Here is an 18,203-nt window from a genome sequence, read left to right on the forward strand (position 1 = left end):
ACATTTTAAGTACACATAGGAAACATTTTTAATTATTAGGCTGCAAAAATCCCCCTCCAACCCTTCTTGCTGTCGGTGCTTCTAAACCAGATGCAATCAAGGCATAACAACCGTTTTCATCAAATCCAATTATACCCCCCGCCGTCCTGTTTTCACGCCGTTTCACCTTTCTGCGACCTACACGCTCTTTTAGTTCGTCGTACAGCTTCAGACACATTTTTCCGTCTTTACGTGTAGCCAGGAAGCAGAACAATGATCCTCGAGAGAATTTGTAACCGCTGTGGTGACACTGCACCGGGAGGCTGACGATAACTGTGTTGAGAAGATATCTGTAGCCTGGAGCAGAGCAAGAAGAAGAGGAGTCCAAGCTTTGTCACGGAGCCTCCAGCTTTCTCACGTGCAAATAGTTTTCTCACTGGAAGCCCGAGTGGGACGACGACAAGTATTAGAGAATGAGGTATGAATTCTGAACTCATCACCTGGGGGAAGGTAGTTTAGAGGTGATCCCTTTCCACTCTCCACAATCACTTTGCTCTTTATTACAGTCAGCAAGCCGACATATGACTGCTAGAAGATAGTACAGAAACGAATAAGAAGCAGGTTGAGTCTACATTAAAAATGGAAAGTATGGATGCATGATAAATATCAGAGCGATAACGGCTAAATATGACGTCATGGATCGAAAAAAAGGCCTCATGATTATTCACTCGACAACTATATTCCCTCGCTACTTTGCTCATTGGAAAATATTCTGTAATCCATTATCCCCAATCACATATTGCAGCGAAGGGAGGCCAGCAGAGTGCATTTTTGTCAGGGCTGGTGTCTCTTTTTAGCTATTCTGTCACCCAAAAAGTGAACTGCACTTGTGCGGCCATGATCCAATATCCCTTATCGCTGCGAGCAGGGGCAATCAGAGTGCACTTTTGTCGGGCCATATGGCTCTTTTTGCCATCCAGTCTACCAAAAAGTGAATTGCACCCGTGTGGCCATAATCTATTATCCCTGAACGCATGTTGCTGAAAGGGGAGGCCAGCAGAGTGCATTTTTGTCAGGGCTGGTGGATCTTTTTAGCTATTCTGTCACCCAAAAGTGAACTGCACTTGAGCGGCCATGATCCATTATCCCTTATCGCTGCGAGCAGGGGTGAGAAGAGTGCACTTTTGTCGGGCCATATGGCTCTTTTTGCCATCCTGTCTACCAAAAAGTGAATTGCACCCGTGTGGCTATTATCTATTATCCCTGAACGCATGTTGCTAGGAGCAGAGGGTTGGCAGAAGGCATTTTCGTTGGGCCTGGCAGTTTTTTTTTTGCTCTTTGATCCACTAAAAAGTGAAATGCACTTGTGCACCCACAATGCATTATTCTCGATCAAATATTGCTGCAGGTGGGGACTGGCAGATCGTACTTTTTTCAGGCCTGGTGGCTCTTTTTTTTGTTGCTACTGTATTTCCACCAAAAATGAACTAGACTCATGCATGCGGACACGATCCATTATTCCCAATCCAAACTTGCAGCAAAAGGCACTTTAGTTGGAAAAGTGTGATGTTTTGTGAAATGCATGGTTGTGGCCAAAATACATTATCCCTAGTCGACTGTCGCTGAGAGCAGGGGCTGGCCGAGTGCATATTTTTTCCGGTACAGGCCGCAAAAGCGTGCCATTATGGCCCGCCTAAAACGAAATGCATGGTAGTGGTCGCGAACCATTATCTCAGGTGGACTATGTTCACGAATGGGGGCAGGCAGAGGGCATGTTAAAAATAGGGGGCGGCTCATTTTCAGATTTTTTAATATCGTGGGTAGTTCTGGTCCCTTAACCGCAATAAATAAGGGATTTCAGTACATTCTTCTTGGCAAAGGTATGCGTGACATTAAGTATTAGAGCATTTGTATAGTGTGTGACATTTTTTTTCACATAATGAACACACTTATAATCATATACCCTTTCGCAAATATCTTTATGTCAGTGTTATGGTGCAGTGTTATAACAAAAACTGACAGTTTTAGTTGAAGCCAACAAAAAGCACATGTTTTGCTTATTAAACTCGTCCTGAGTGCCCATCAGGCGTTAAATAACATTTTAAAACTCGACACAGTACACTGCACAAAAACTCTGGGAGACAAACAATTGAGACAATGGGCTGAGATGACCCAGCATAAAAAATATTAATATATTAATACATTTCAATGACTAAATATTTGAAATATATATGTATAATTGTATTAAGTCACAATACACCAGATGGGTAAAAAAAGGTGAGTCATTTAATACTTTGCATTTTAAAATTATTATTACTTTTGATAAGGGGGTATCTATTGACTTTATCTGTGATTTCTGAGGTCTAAACTTTTTTTTTTTTAAATGAGAAAATGACACAAAAATGCACAAAAATGCACAAAAATGCACAAAAACACAACAAATTGGTTATTTAACAAGTTAACAAGTCAGTTGAACATAAGAAGTATTTTAACATATATCATTATTTTCCTTTCTTTTTTTATTTATCTGTTGTGGGATTTTTTACACAGAATTTTCTTTATTGTCATAGATAACATCGTCTGCGATGAGATTAGACATGGCACTCCAGGATCAACGTGTAATAAAAATTCATATTTACAAGGTGGTGCCTTGAGAATGGCCTAAGCTCTAAGTGCATCGTAATAATAGTGCATTAAAAAAGTTGCGCACTTTTTCAAGTGTTCCCTCCGAATCTCTAAAAAAAACCTTTTTATTCCATCCGTCTCCGCCTGCTTTACTCCGGCATCCTCACATCACCCCGTTTCGAAAACGCGCATGCGTGAAATGAAGTGACGAGTGATAAATGTTTCACGTCCTCTTGATTGCTAATCTGACAAAGTGCACACAACAGTTAAGCCAGGATCGGCATGGAGGTGTCACTTGAGACCATCAAGGGCTTTTGTGGGGGAGCCCGAAACCCCCACCACAATCTGTCCCTAATAACACACATCTCAATGGCCGGCTGTGGCACTAAAGAAACAAAGCGGGATAAAAGAAGGAGGAAAAATTCACACCGGAAGCCGACTAGAGTGGTAGTAAACATGCAATTTCGTGCTTTTTTTGCAAAGAATGGCGCTTTATGTGTTAATGTGACGTTGTGCAATTATTCACCACTAGCTGGGGTTAATCCCAAAAAAGACCGAGCGAGCTGGATACACCCGGAGCGTCTGAAAAGGCCGAAAAGCTGGAGTTGGTCAGAGCTGGTGTAAATGGCTAACTTTGGCGCCAACTAAAAAGGCAAGAAACCAGAAAGCGTCAGAAACCTGAATCACAAAACTACTTAGCTGTGAAAGGAGAGTGACACCGGAGGACGAAGCAACAAAATGGGCTACCGGTGAGCCATAGTCTGCAGCCAAGTAATTAACATGAGCGGCTAGAGAAGGAAACAGTGTAAAAAACTGGAATGAATCAAGGAGCTCAGCGACGTTCGCTGAGAAAGGTGAGTGACACTGAAGGACGAAGCAAACTTTTTAACCAAGAGCAGATAACAATAAAAATAGCGGCGAGCCATAGCCTGCAGCCAGGTGGTTAACATGAGTGGCTAGAGAAGGAAATAGTGTAAAAAACACTGGAATGAATCAAGGAGCTCAGCGACGTTCGCTTTCATAAACAGCTGAGAAAGGTGAGTGACACTGAAGGACGAAGCAAACTTTTTAGCAATGAGCAGAACAATAACAATAGCGGCAAGCCATAGCCTGCAGCCAGGTGGTTTATACAAGTGGATAGAGAATGAAACAGTGAGAAAAAACGTGGAGGATGCCTGATTCACGGAACTCAACGTTATTCGCTTGCATGACCCGCAGTGAAAGGCGAGTGACACTGAAGTGTACAGCAAGAACAACTGACCATAACAATAGCGGCTAGCGGTGAGCCGTAGCCTGCAGCTTAGTGGCTAACATCATTAACTAGCGAAAGAAACAGTGGGAAAGTTAAAGATTCCTGAATCACGGGAATTATTAAACACGATCACTAAAGTGTGTAATAATTCACCTCAAGTGGTAGTTTTAGATTAGAATAGATGCAGGAATGGCTAACTTGAGTGGCTAACTGGAGAAGCTAGCTAAAACGCTAAAAAGTTGAACAACGGGTCGAATTTATCAAATGACTCTGAATCCTTCCCAGCTGTGAAAGGGTAGTGACACTAAAGGAAGACACAACATGGAGCAGGTAGTACAGTAACAATAGTGGCCATAACCTGCAGCCGAGTTTCTAACATGAGTGGCTAGATAAGAAAACAGTGGAACTTAGAGTTCTGTTTTTAGGTAAAAATAATTAAATAATTAAAAAAAAGGCGTCAAAATGCTATCTGGTATTGTTCAGGGGGCCGGACCAAATATGGAGGCGGGCCAAGGACTGAAATCAATGGCATTACATTTAAAGGAATTAAGTATTCCTACACGACTAAGTAACACACACTGATGCTTGAACTCACTGGTGCAGGGAGTCTCGGGTGCGTCGGATTTTCCTCGGAAGTATCCGGGGCGACAGGAACACATCGATTCTCCCCTGATGGAGGCGTGGCTCGCCCCAGGACAGACCACGCACTGTCCCTCGGCGCTGGACTTGAAGTGACCCACAGGACAAGCTGCAGAGGACAAATGAAGGACATTCATTATGAGCATTTATATGAGATGTGACCTGTGGCTCCTACACTCATGTTAAGCGTGCTCAGGAGCCAGATGGCTGCAGATGGGCCAAGGGAAGAATGTAATGAGAGCCAGGTAATAAATCAGACAGGCCCGTCGTTTATACGGGTTTTTTAAAGCAAAACATGATAGCCCTCCGAGAGATAAGGGAAAAACAAACAGATTTCCTGTGGCCGGACAAAAAACAGAGGAATCTTCTTGGAGTGGGGAAATTTGGAGTCAAGGTTTGAGGAGTGTGACTTCAAGCAGGACGGGAAGTTTCTTAGAAGATGAACTTTGGTTCATGGAGAGCTACAAATCAGTCATGAGGACAAACAGAACTTATCCGGCCTTGGGGAAATAAAGGAGAACACGTCATGGTCAGCAAAAGCTTTGTTTCTATGACAACGCCTAAATAATAAATCACATCCATCAGGGGGTTTATTTATTTTTTGCCTGATATTTGCTGTATTTTCAATTCACAGGACCCAAATGCGTAGCGTTAACCACAAGTTTATTGATAGAAAGAAGAAGGGCCCGCTGGACGCGGGAAGCAAGCCGCTCACACAATCGGATCGTGATCCGAATACGGAAGTGGATCTTCCGGAGCGGGAGATGGCGGTGTCAAGGACAGAAAAAAAACAGGTCGATAGCCGGGACAGGAGAACAAAAACGTGGTCGGGATCAAAAACGGGTCGTAAGCCGGGACGGGAGAGAAAAGGTGGTCGGGATCAAAAACGGGTCGCATGCCGGGATGGGAGAACAGACGTGGTCGAGATAAAAAAATAAACAGGTCGGAGCCGGGGACAGACAGGGTGATCAGGAACGGACAGGTGGAAAAGCGGGAGCAAAAACAGGACAGGCGGGAGTTAGGGTCAAAAAAGGCTTGCCTTGTATCAACAGAGGTTCGCAGACGGACTGACAACAGGCGAGTGACAGGACCGGGTTTAAAAAGGGACAGGGAGCCAATGAGATAGCCCGCAGCGGCTGGCGCCAAATGAAGAAAACAAAGACCATTATCACACTATTTAAACTTTCTGCCACTGTCCTGTATTCAATTTATTTATCAAGATAATAATCGAATTTCAATTGCAACTATATTATCCTGTGTAGTGCTTAAAATCAGGGACCTGATATATTTTTTTGTTTTGAGTGTTTCAAAAATCAGTGGATGTATTTATACACCAATATGAAATTAAATATATAACGATTTCTGCATGTATTTTTTCCCAAATGCAAATGAGAAAAATTGGATAGTCTACACTTTCTTTCTTCCTGATGTATTGCTGAAGTATCGGATTTGAGACTTATCGGCAGATACAAAATAATCTAATAAATCAACCACATTTTTTCACGAAAAATATATGTGAGATAATAAGATTAAAGGAGACTCCATTTCATTTTGCTAAACGGTCAGACTACCAAGCTAATTAACTGCTCAATCTCCTTATATAGGCAATTTCCCTTAATGGGATGACGGCTGTTCTTGTTTTATGCTCTCACAGTAATGAAAACTGAAAATGCAAAATGTTAGTTTACAACATGCAAGGACAACAAACTCCTTTATTTGGTGATAAATATAAACAATATATCTGTTTTTCTTTCATTCCTAAGCATTTTTTAATTCAAACTGGATTTTAAAAATGAAAAAAATGCAAGAAATGCTATGGTCAGGAAACAAATGAAATCTTTAATTTAAAATAATAAATCCTTCTTGATGAATATTTATTGATTGACTAAAATGCGCAATAAATATTCTTTAATGGAGTCATGAAAAAAGCAGTTACCCGCACACCCGAAATGACATAATAAAACGCCAAAATTATATATACCATCTTTGAGTACATCAAATGCAATTTTTCAATTCCCACCTTCGATTCGCCGATTCTGCAACTTTCCTAATTTATGATTTTTAAAAAACAGAATAACAAAATTAATTCAATTAATTTTCTAGCCCTATAGACACTAATTCTAGGTATGAAACAATTTACTTATTCCTCCCCCTTTTGTCAACAACAATCTGTATCAAAATTTGTAGACCTATGTTTTTGTGGTTTTAATTTAAGCAGATATTGTTATCCGTCATGATTACCGATTGGAATCACGTGTGGCCGCTCATTTGACGCCAGACGCTACGGGCTATCTGATTGGCTCCCTGTCCCTATCTAAACCCAGTCCTGTCACTCTCCTGTTGTCAGTCTGTCTGCGAACCACTGTTGATACAAGGCAAGCCTTTTTGACCCTGACTCCCGCCTGTCCCGTTTTTCCACCTGACTATTCCTGATCTCCCCAATTGTCTTCGGCTACGACCTGTTTTGATCCCGACCAAGTCTGCTCTCCCGTCCCGGCTTACGACCCGTTTTTGATCCCGACCACGTCTGCTCTCCCGTCCCGACTTACGACCCGTTTCTGACCCCGACCACGTTTTTGCTCCACTGTCCCGGCTATCAACTTGTTTTCCATCCCTGACACCGCCATCGCCCGCTACGGAAGATCCACTTCCGTATTCGGATCACAATCAGATTGTGAGAGCGACTTGCTTCCCGCATCCAGCGAAAACTGGATCGTGGGCACAGCCCTTCCTCTTTCTTTCAATGAAACTTGTGGTAAACGTTACGCAATTGGGTCCTGATTCCGTTCTGGTCGTGACAGTTATCGAAACGAAAAATATTAAATGTGACAGTTTAGTTACTTATTCCTCCCCATTTGTCTTTCTGCATGCTATCATTATTCAAATATGTAAACCTAGAAATATTTAGGAGGTTTTAGTTCAAGCAAACACTATGGGGGACACAAAATGGTAAATGTGACACAGTTACATATTCATCTCTCCTCTTTCATTGTTGGCATTCTATCCTGGTTAAAATTTGGAAACCTACCAATGTTTGGGGTGATTTTAGTTAAAGCAGACACGGTTCTGGAACACAAAATATTAAACGGTTAAGTAACCTATACTTCCCCCTTTTTTAGTGTTTTCATGCTATCCTCATTACAGTATAGAAACTTATAAATGTTTTGCTGATTTTAGTTGATACAGACACCGTTTTTCCTTGTGTGATTTTGTAAAATACATTTACTTATTCCTCTCCCTTCTGTCAGGGTTTGTATGCTATTCTCATTAAAATATGGGAACCTATAAATGCGTGGGTGGTTTTAGATAAAGCACAGTTTTTCCAACTCTGTAATTTTGGACAGTTCAGTTACTTATTCCTCTCCTCACAGTGTTTGCATGGTATTCTCATTAAAAAATGGAAAACTACAAATCTGTGGGTAGTTTTAGATGAAAGCAGACATTTTTTTCCATCTGTGTGATTTTTAACAGCTCAGTTACTCATCCCTCCCTTTAATATCAGTGTTTGCATGATATTTTTATTCAAAAATATGGAAACCTTTCATCTGTGTTATTTTGAAAAAGATCAAATCACATTTGGTGGTGATTTCATGCAGTTAAGTGAGAAATTCCAAAAGGTTTAGATACATTTTCATGCCACAGTATGGACATGGAATGAAAAGAAATTGGCATGCTTTTACGCTATTATGTACAGTGCTATAAACTTAGTGCCTTTTATTTGCAGCTAACTAAAGCACTGATTTAAAAGTCCAATAATTCTCATAATGAGTTCTTAGTAAAAAACTTAAAGAGCCCGGAAAATCCTCCTTTACTTTAAATGCATTTGGCCGGTGCTCGGGGTGGAGCCATGGGGTGCTCCAGCCTAATTAGACTCATTAGTCGGAGAGGCCACAAAACTCCAACCACTTCTCTTTTTGAAGCCATTGATTTGATGTCTTGAAAGTGATGTAGTCGTCATGTGGAACCCCCCACCACTCTACTTCCCCTCTATCGCACTCAACCATAAGTTCTCCCGGCAGTAAGCCTTTGACCCTGCTCTTCCCTTCTGCGATAAGTGCTGCACTACTTGACCCCCCCACCACCACCAACCTTAGTGTCACCGCTGCCCTTGCTCATTATATGCACTGGTCTCCCACGTCCTCCGCAAAGCGTCTGCCCTCGGCTCACCCCACCCACCCCCACCAGTATTGTTTTCTGGTTCGGTCACTGGGTAGGCGTCGCCCCCGCTCACACCCGCCACCCTCCTACCTGTGCATCTGGTGTGTCCCTCGGCCGGCTCGTATCCTGGAACGCAAGCGCAGGAGGTGGTGGGTTGGCCCACCCACTGGCCGTCCTCACCGCAGAACAGCTTGGGGGGGCGGGCTCGGGGTCCCTGCTGAGAAGCGTGCTCCACGCAAACACCCTGGGCCTCCTGCACCAGAGTCCGAGGAATTGTCTCCGGGAAGGAGGAGAGAGCGCTCATCAAAGGGGGGCATTTCTTGAAGAAAACCCTGACAGAGAGCAAGGCCATGCAGGAGCCCTGAGCTTGAAAGGCCAAGTAGAAGCCCCTCTTGGATAAAGGACCGAGTCTTATGGTCTTCACGTTGAATTTACGCTCCCCGCCCTTCCTGAGGAGGAAGTCCGCTGCCACTGTGTCCACCTTGGAAAGGAAGACAGATGTTTTATTCTCAGCGTGGCCGGTTTCCAGCAACAAGCTTTTTTGCTGCATTCAACAGATTTGCAAACATTAACCACACGTCACATGTGCTTTACATTATTGAAACTTTCCAAACAAGCTATTAAGGCTTTGCATTGATTTATTAGCTTCCTGGCATCATTGCTTCCCACTATTATAAAGCTTCTATAGGGAGAGAAGTGAAACAGGCTGTTCATCATAGTAAGCAATTCCTGAGTTGGAAAACAAAACAATTCAAGCTCCACGTAAATTGGGGGGATTTTATAAGTTCCCTGATGCGTTCAAGAGAAGTATTATAATAGGATAAAGTAAACCCCGGGTTACAGCGTTCCTGCCTTGCGATGTTTTCATGTTATGATCTGGAATAAGATGTCTGTTCGGCCCCTCGTTACAGAATTTTTCCCACCGTACGGCTTCAACGACAGATTATTTTACATCCCCAAAAAGTTGCAGAATTCTAACTTTGCAGGGTTCATTTGTATGACGAGTTACATTTTTTAAAATGCCTGTCTGCAGTGTCTGAATCTCATGACAAAAAGTTAGCGGACACTAGGGCAACTTGAAACACAATAAGACGTAAAAAAAAACTGTTGTTGCCAAGTATTAAGGATTGATAATCAGAATATATAACAGAGCAACTCTTTAAAAGTTTATTATAAATCTACTTATAACATTCATTGCATATCTATGACATCGCTGTTTTCCATCTGGATTCAGTGTGTACCTGTATTTACTCATCTTCATTCATGCATCGTCTGCTACAAGGCACGTGAACTTCGCCTTCCACGATGCTTTTAATGTAAGTTCACGTTTTGTAGCGTCATACATTTTGTTAGCTTCTTTTGAATCTTTCTTCTGGTGCTGAGGTTTTGGCTTGATTCCTAACCACTTAGCCATTTTTCTTGTGTTCTCTGTGCGTCTAAATGATATGCAAATGCGCGACCTTATAACGCTCGGGAAAGTCCCCAAGCACAAAGTTATTCAATGCAGGATGCCGAGTATGCAAATTGACAAAGGAACCGAAATTTCTAAACCGAATGAAGACTTCAAAATCGGAATAGAGCAAACGTTTGATTTGAAAATGATTAAAAAATGAATACATAAATAAAAACGAAAGATTTTTTTTTTCTTTCTTTTTGGAAAAAGCTGTCGGCCACCCGGGCAGAGACGTTGTGTAAGTTGTACCCCCGACGTAAAAGATGCACGCCCTGGGCGTCCGGGCAAACATTATTTCAGACACTCCTATCTGCTATTGGTCGACTTCATATAAGACGCTGCTATAAGTTTGTGTTACCACATCATGAGGATACAGATATGCTGCTGCAGGTAACCAAAACACAATACTACAGCATTTAGTGGTCAAATAATACACACTGTTCCTTAAATTTTCCTATTGAGACGGGAGCCTTGAACTGTAATCCAAAAGGCCGCGAATGGCCACCAGGTTGCACGTTTGAAACCCCCTCCCTCGACTGTCACACAAAATTCTATGGGAAACACAGTTCTCTATTTACGAGTGATGCTGGTAATATAAAACAAGTTTCTGGTTAAGTCAAATTCTGCTATTCAAGTCATCAGATCAATGATTTAGAGCAGTTCGACAGACACGAATGAAGACTCGATTCCATCCATCCATCCATTATCTGGACCGCTTATCCCCAGGAGGGTCGCGGGGGTGCTGGAGCCCATCCCAGCTATCTTCGGGCAGTGGGCAGGGGACACCCTGAACTGGTGGCAGGTCACACAGGGACAGACAATTCGCTCGCTCATTCACACCTAGGGACAATTTGGACCGGCCAATTAACCTGACATGCATGTTTTTGGAATGTGGGAGGAAACCCACGCAAACACAGGGAGAACATGCAAACTCCAAACAGGAAGTTTGATCTCAAGAGACTCGATTCCAATTGTTACAATTTTGCTATGAGACCTGAGGTAGGGATGGCTTACCTTAGTGTAGGGATTCTCCATCCACGGCGGGTACGTGTCGGTGGCCTCGTTGGAGTCGGCCTGGTAGTAGTACAGGTTAAAGGTCTCCTTGCAGCTGCGGTGGTGTCCGTTCCCCGAGGAGCACTCCATCATGGTAAAGCGTAGTTCCACATAGACCTGCGAGGCGCCCCGCCGTTGGATGAAGCCGCTTCGCAGCCAGTGGCTGAAGGAACTGTCAGTCTGGCAGATCTGGTAGATCCGAACGCTGTTGTTCTCCTCGTCTAAACCGCTCACTTCTTCCCACTGAGAGCAAAGACAAGTCGCAGAACGCAGCATGAAAAATGAGCTGACCCAGAAAAGCTAAACAGTAGAATGTTTCTGTAAGCGCGGCTGCTTTTAATTGTCCGGAGAAGTCTTTTCGAGGACACCGCGTTAAAAGTTTCTATTCTAAATCACTATTCTTTTCAACCTTTTTTGGTAAAAAATCTCGAGGAACACAGTCTGTGGAAAATGTGAACAATTGTATTCCCTGGTACGAGTTTTATGACTTTCAAACATTAAAAATGTTATTTCAAAACAGTTAAAAGGATACCCAAATTCTAAAAGATAGATAGATAGATAGATAGATAGATAGATAGATAGATAGATAGATAGATAGATAGATAGATAGATAGATAGATAGATAGATAGATAGATAGATAGATAGATAGATAGATAGATAGATAGATAGATAGATAGATAGATAGATAGATAGATAGATAGATAGATAGATAGATAGATACTTTATTCATCCCCGAATAAAACATAAAAAAGAGAAAATAGTCAGGGTTGAGTAGGGTTACTTTAACTGAATTACTTTCAATTACTTTTGGATTACTCCAATATCAAATATGCTAACAAAAGAAACTAAATATGAATAAAATTACTAAATTTTGTGCAGGCTTGGGGAATAACGGAATACATGGAACGGCAAAAATGATGTTGGCAAGCTGTTTGGATTTATTTTCATTTTGTTTCTGTCGCATTTCATGTTTGTTTTGCCGGAGATCAAAGAGATCAAAGCCAGGAGAGAAAGCTTACCACGTGTTGTGAGTCATCATTTTATTCATATTTAGTTTCTTTTGTCTTTTATTAGCATATTTGGTATTGGAGTAATCCAAAAGTAATTGAAAGTAATCCAGTTAAAGTAACCCTATCCAACCCAGAAAAAAGTACATGTTTTTTGCACTATATCTATAATATGTCAAAAGTATATTCCAATGATTTTCCGAGATTATGAATCCTGAAGACAGTCTGTCTCGTCTTTGACTTCCTTAGCTTTGACGTCATGTGAAGCACACCAGCATCCAAGCGAGCCACTCACCATATTGGTTTACATGTTAACGAGTCGAAAAGGTTTTGAGTGTTTTAATCCAAGTTTTGGTAGTATTTGTGGAGAACGCCCAGGCGTTGTTTTGTAGGTGGATGCAGCAATGGTACAACAAATAGCGAGCAGCCAAAATGGGGCCAACTGGCAAAAGAAACACACAGGTGGGCTAGCAGGCTGCTAGAAAAGGCTAACCGGGATCGATGGGCAGAAAATTAGGAGGCTGGCTGATCAAAAACATGAAGTAAGCAGCCAAGATACCCGCGAGCTAATGACGAAAAAAATATACATGTAATATGGAAAGGCAATTTAAAATACATTTTAAAAAAATGTCCCCCAGCGTGAAATTCCCCCCATCTTAGCATGATTATTTACACAGACGTTACGAAAACAACTTCATTTTTGGAGGACATATTAGAACGATAAAACAGAGCATTTGCACCTTTCATAAAACTTTTGATTAAATTGAAAATATTTACTTTGTCGAAACAGCGCCTTATCTTCTGAACTTTCGTGTCCCGATTGGTGAAAATAAAGGTGATCTCATATATTTCGGCACAACTTGGCCTAGAGCACCCTCTTGTGGTTTAGTGTGAAAATAAAGCGAAATGATATAACATATATACTATATATATCTCATCTCATCTCATCAGCTGCACCGCTTATCCTCAGTAGGGTCGCGGGGGTGCTGGAGCCCATCCCAGCAATCATCGGGCAGTGGGCAGGGGACACCCTGGACTGGTTGCCAGCCACTCGCAGGGCACAATATGATATATAATAATAAGCAGGGTTGGGTAGGGTTACTTTCAATTCCTTTTGGATTACTCCAATACCAAATATGCTAATAAAAGACAAAAGAAACTGAATATGACTAAAATTATGACTCACAACACGTGGTAAGCTTTCTCTCCTGGCTTTGATCTTTTGATCTCCGGCAAAACTAACATAAAATGCAACAGAAACAAAATGAAAATAATTTCAAACAGCTTGCCAACATCATTTTTGACGTTCCATGTATTCCGTTACTCCCCAGGCCTGCACAAAATTCAGTAATTTTATTCATATTTAGTTTTTTTTGTCTTTTATTAGCATATTTGGTATTGGAGTAATCCAAAAGTAATTTAAGTAATCCAGTTAAAGTAACCCTACCCAACCCTGATAATAATAGTTTCACACACACAAGTCTCACCAGAGTATAAATTGCGATTTATAATCCTAAAAACTACGGTATAGACAATCCGTTACCGAAGTTTTATAGCCGTGTCAAAATATTGTCGCTCTACTAGTAACTTCGCCATTGTTTTACTGCAACCAAAAGAAAGTGGAGGCTGCTGCGACAGGCTGCGCTTGACAAGTGAGACTGAAAAATCCCACTGCACTGCAGATGAATGTGTGCAGTGATTTCAAAAGGCAGAATTCAAGTCGAAGGAACCGAATTTTCTTACAAGCTTCAGAGAGGGACTGAAGAGAGGGGCCCAAAAAAAGAGAAGAACGTTATTGAGAGCAGTGTTTTCCAACCATTGTGGCGGGGGCACACTCGAGTGTCGCAGGGAATTTTCCAATCTTATGCTTTGTCATTGTTGAGTTTCTTTACTTTCTACCAGTGATTAGCCGAGTAGCTGACATTCATCCATATCAGTAGGTGGCAGCAGATCACAGCTGTTTTTTTCTTTATATATAATTCAGATTCAGATTCAGATTCAGATCTACTTTATTGTCATTCTAGTACACGTGTATACAGAACGAAATGTCGATACATCTGACCCGCACAGTTTCCTCGAATGTACAGATATAAGTAAAAGTTGTATTGTATTATGGCTACGTATAGTATTTTACCATAGTGCCGATAGTGCAAGAGGAGTAGCTAACCAGATGTGCAAAATGGGCATTCAGGTTAACAAGTCAGGTAAACAGTAACATTAACACTGTAACAATAACGCTGTAAGTACAATAGTGCAGAGAGCAAATGTGCAAGGAGTGGCAAGCTATAAAGAACTGCCAGTAGTGCAAAAAGTCAGATTAGCAGCCGTTAAGATTTAGGTTAACTATATGTTAGATTGACCATTTAACAGTCTAATGGCCAGGGGGACTAGACTACTGCGGAACCTGGTGGTCCTGCACCGCACACTGCAGTACCTCTTCCCAGAGGCTAGCAGAGTGAACAGTCCATGATGGGGGTGAGAGGGGTCCCCGATAATGTTCTTAGCATGGGATAGGCAGCGCTTCTGGCCAATGTCCTGAATGGAGGGAAGTGTAGTCCCGATTATTTTCTCTGCTGTCCTCGTTACCCTCCTCACACTACCCCAGTCGGTAGCGCTGCAGCCTCCACACCACACAGAGATACAGCTGGTCAGGATACTCTCTATGGTGCCCCTGTAGAATGTGATGAGGGAGGGTGGGGGCAGGTGGGCTCTCCTCATCCTCATATAATGATCATATAATGATCTTCTCTTGAGGTAGTTTATTATTAGTTTATTTTTTTCAATTATTTTGTGAGATGACACTGTTCAAGATTGTACTCCAAAAAAATGACAGAATACTAAAATCCCTACTAAAATGGGAAAGATTCCGCGATCCATTATCCCCGATCACATATTGCACCGAGCGAGGGCCAGCAGAGCAAATATTTGTCAGTGTTGGTGCCTTTTTTTGCTGTTGTTTCTGGCTATAGTGAACTGCATTCGTGCAGCCACAATCCAATATCCCCAATCCCAGGGACCAGCACTTTTGTTTGGAGGCATGCCGTTTTCGCCAGCCGAAAATGAAATGGACGGTTTTGGCCGCAATCCATTATCGTCAGTCGACTATTGCTGAGAGCAAGGGCAGCCAGACAGCTTGTTTTTTTCAGTTCGTGCAACTGAAGCGTGCCATTGTGGCCCGCCTAAAATGAACTGCGCTGTTTTGGCCTCAATCCATTATCCCCTGTTGACTGTTGCTTAGAGCGGAGGCTGGTAAACTGCTTTTGTTTTCAGCTTGGGCCGCTGGGCAGCTGATTGTGACACTTTCCCACTGTCCAAAGTAAATATCTCTGTCTAAAGCTGCTGTGCATTGTGGGTTGACCTAAGTTATTTGTCTGCTATAAAAGGTCCGACTGAAACCACATCACTGTTTTTGATTGTTCCGTTATTGTGGTCACGCCATGTTGTCACCAAAGTTAATCAGAAAAAAAGACAATTGTCATATGTTACTAAATCTTTTCTGTTACAAAAATATAAATCTTATTAATGTGTTTACATTTTTAAAAGTTTTGAAAATTGCATTTTAATGCCAATTAAGGGCTTCTTTTTAGAATAATGAAATCAATACCTTTAGTGACTTCTCAAGGATCTGCCGAACAACTATGAACTATGAAATGTACAATGTATTCCCTCATTGTGCCTTTCCCTCTGTTTTCTAACATTTGTCTCTGGTACCGTGAATAAAAATAATGTGATAACGATATAAAATGTGGGTATACACATATAAATACACAGGGGGTATTTTTAACTTTAACTGGATTACTTTCAATTACTTTTGGATTACTCCAATACCAAATATGCTAATAAAAGACAAAAGAAACTAAATATGAATAAAATGATGACTCACAACACGTGGTAAGATTTCTCTCCTGGCTTTGATCTCTGGCAAAACTAACGTAAAATGCGACAGAAACAAAATGAAAATAAATCCAAACAGTTTGCCAACATCATTTTTGCCGTTCCATGTGTTCCGTTACTCCCCAAGCCTGCACAAAATTTAGTAATCCAAAAGTAATTGAAAGTAATCCAGTTAAAGTAACCCTACCCAACCCTGTAAATACAGTACTTTAATTGTAATTCAAACGCACCATCTTAGACATCATATTCACTCTGGGAAATCTCACAATACCGCCTTGCCCAAATCAACACATTTTCTCCCCGGATCTATACAATTCACACAGGTCATCACTATTTTTACTATTGATTTTGAGATTTTTATCTGGAATTAATTTTAAATCCCATGACAAATTACCGTGTATCAATTTATGTTTTATTAATCGCGGTTTTGTGAAATAATCATTACAAAGAGTATCGTACGAGAAATAATGTTTATAAATCTTGCTCGAACGTATGAAACATAAAACGCAGCGCCAAATATTTGAAACCAAAGCGATGATGTTTATCATCAAACGTTTCAAAGCCAAGGAACCCCCCCGACATGAACATAATCACGGCTGAGCGTAGCAGATGTTCTGAAGAATGTCACTTATGTAAATATGCAAATGCTCTGTACGAGCAGACGAGGTGTCGAACGAGGCCGATGAAAGTTTGTAGCCTTTACTGCCGTGATTTCGTCGGCTAATCCTAAACGAAACGACGTGAACCGCGGCGGCTCAATTTTCGTAAACAAATATCGCTCGCGTCCGTGACTGGATTCACGACAAGAATGTCAAATCCTGCCGATGTTTATGGGAATTTTTTACACGTTTCGTCATTTATAAAGATGTTGGCGACGTTGAATCTATGAGAGAAGCTTTTTAGGTAATTATGTTAGCCACTTAGCTAGAGGTTATGACTCGGAGCTAGCGGGTATTGTTAGTATTAGCCCACTCAGTGTTGCTTCTTTCTTTAGTATCACTAGTATTCTACAGCTTGTCGGGATTCAGGGTCTGGACACTGGATAAATTCAAACCATTTTCCGTAGCTTCTCCCGCTAGCCACTGAAGTTAGCCACTTATACCATTCATTCATCCTTTCTAAGCTACAATGACCTCTAGTTGTGAATTATTACACACTTGAGTGACAGTGTGTAAAAACCCGTGTAATTTAGGCCTCTTCTACTATTTTTCCACTGTTTCCTTTTCCAGCCACTCATGTTAGCCACTTGATTAAAGGCTATGGCTTGCCAATAGTTGCTATTGTTCAAGGTACTCCTGCTTTGTCCTTCAGCGTCACTAGCCCTCCACAGATGGTCATGCATGTGAACATCTTAGTGGTTCATGATTCAGTCATCTTGGACTGTTTTCCACTGTTTTCTTCTCTAGTTTGTCATGTTAGCCACTTGGTTGAAGGCTATGGCTCGCCACAAGCTGCTATTGTTGTTGGCTGATTTTTGTAAATAACTCTTGATTGTTCTCAAGTATCACAGTTGGCCATGAAAGCTAACGTCGTTGAGTTCTGAGATTCAGTCATCTTTGACTACTCTTTCCACTTTTTCCTTTTTTTAAGCCATTCGTGTTAGCTACATGGCTGCAGGCTGTGGCTCACTGTTAGCTACTATTGTTATTTTTAGCTGAGATCTTCATCCTTCCTTGGCAGGTCATACAAGCAAACGTTGCTGAGTTCTGTGATTCAATCATCTTCACTATTTTTTCCCAATGTTTCACCCTCTAGCCATTCATGTTAGTAGCTTAACTACAGGCTATGACTGGCCACTAACCACTTTTGTTATTGTTAGCTGCTCTGAGTAAATAAATCTTGCTTTATCCGTCACTTATACTCGCTTTCCACGTCGCTGAGTTTTGTTATTTGGTTATCTTTGACTATTATTTCCACAGTTTGCTTCTCTAGCCAATCATATTAGCCACTTGGATGTGGGATATGTCTGGCCACAAGCCACTATTGTTATTGTTCCGTGTAAATACAAGTTTTTCGTCCTTCAGTGTCGCCTTTGACGTCACTTCTGTGTTTTCCTCATTTTTGACTATTGTTTTCCACGGTTTCCTTTTCGAGAAATTAATGTTAGCCACATGGCTACAGGCTCTAGCTGGTGGCTAGCCG

At 41.5% G+C, this 18,203-nt stretch overlaps 1 protein-coding gene across 3 annotated transcripts in view; it reads right to left on the minus strand.

Moving 5' to 3' along the window:
- LOC148349073 (ephrin type-B receptor 4a-like) overlaps positions 1-18,203 on the minus strand; it is a 96,682-nt gene that overhangs the window by 27,216 nt on the left and 51,263 nt on the right. For all 3 annotated transcript variants that reach the window (XM_088320831.1, XM_088320832.1, XM_088320830.1), the window contains 3 exons: positions 11,121-11,402; positions 8,744-9,134; positions 4,452-4,604 (listed from right to left, as the gene is read on the minus strand). In XM_088320831.1, coding sequence (XP_088176957.1) covers positions 4,452-4,604; positions 8,744-9,134; positions 11,121-11,402 — 826 coding nt within the window. The remainder of the gene's footprint in view (positions 1-4,451; positions 4,605-8,743; positions 9,135-11,120; positions 11,403-18,203) is intronic.

This window comes from Urocampus carinirostris, chromosome 17 (genome assembly GCF_059441175.1).
Source record: "Urocampus carinirostris isolate Australia breed hairy pipefish chromosome 17, RoL_Ucar_1.0, whole genome shotgun sequence".
Classification (NCBI taxonomy): domain Eukaryota; kingdom Metazoa; phylum Chordata; class Actinopteri; order Syngnathiformes; family Syngnathidae; genus Urocampus; species Urocampus carinirostris.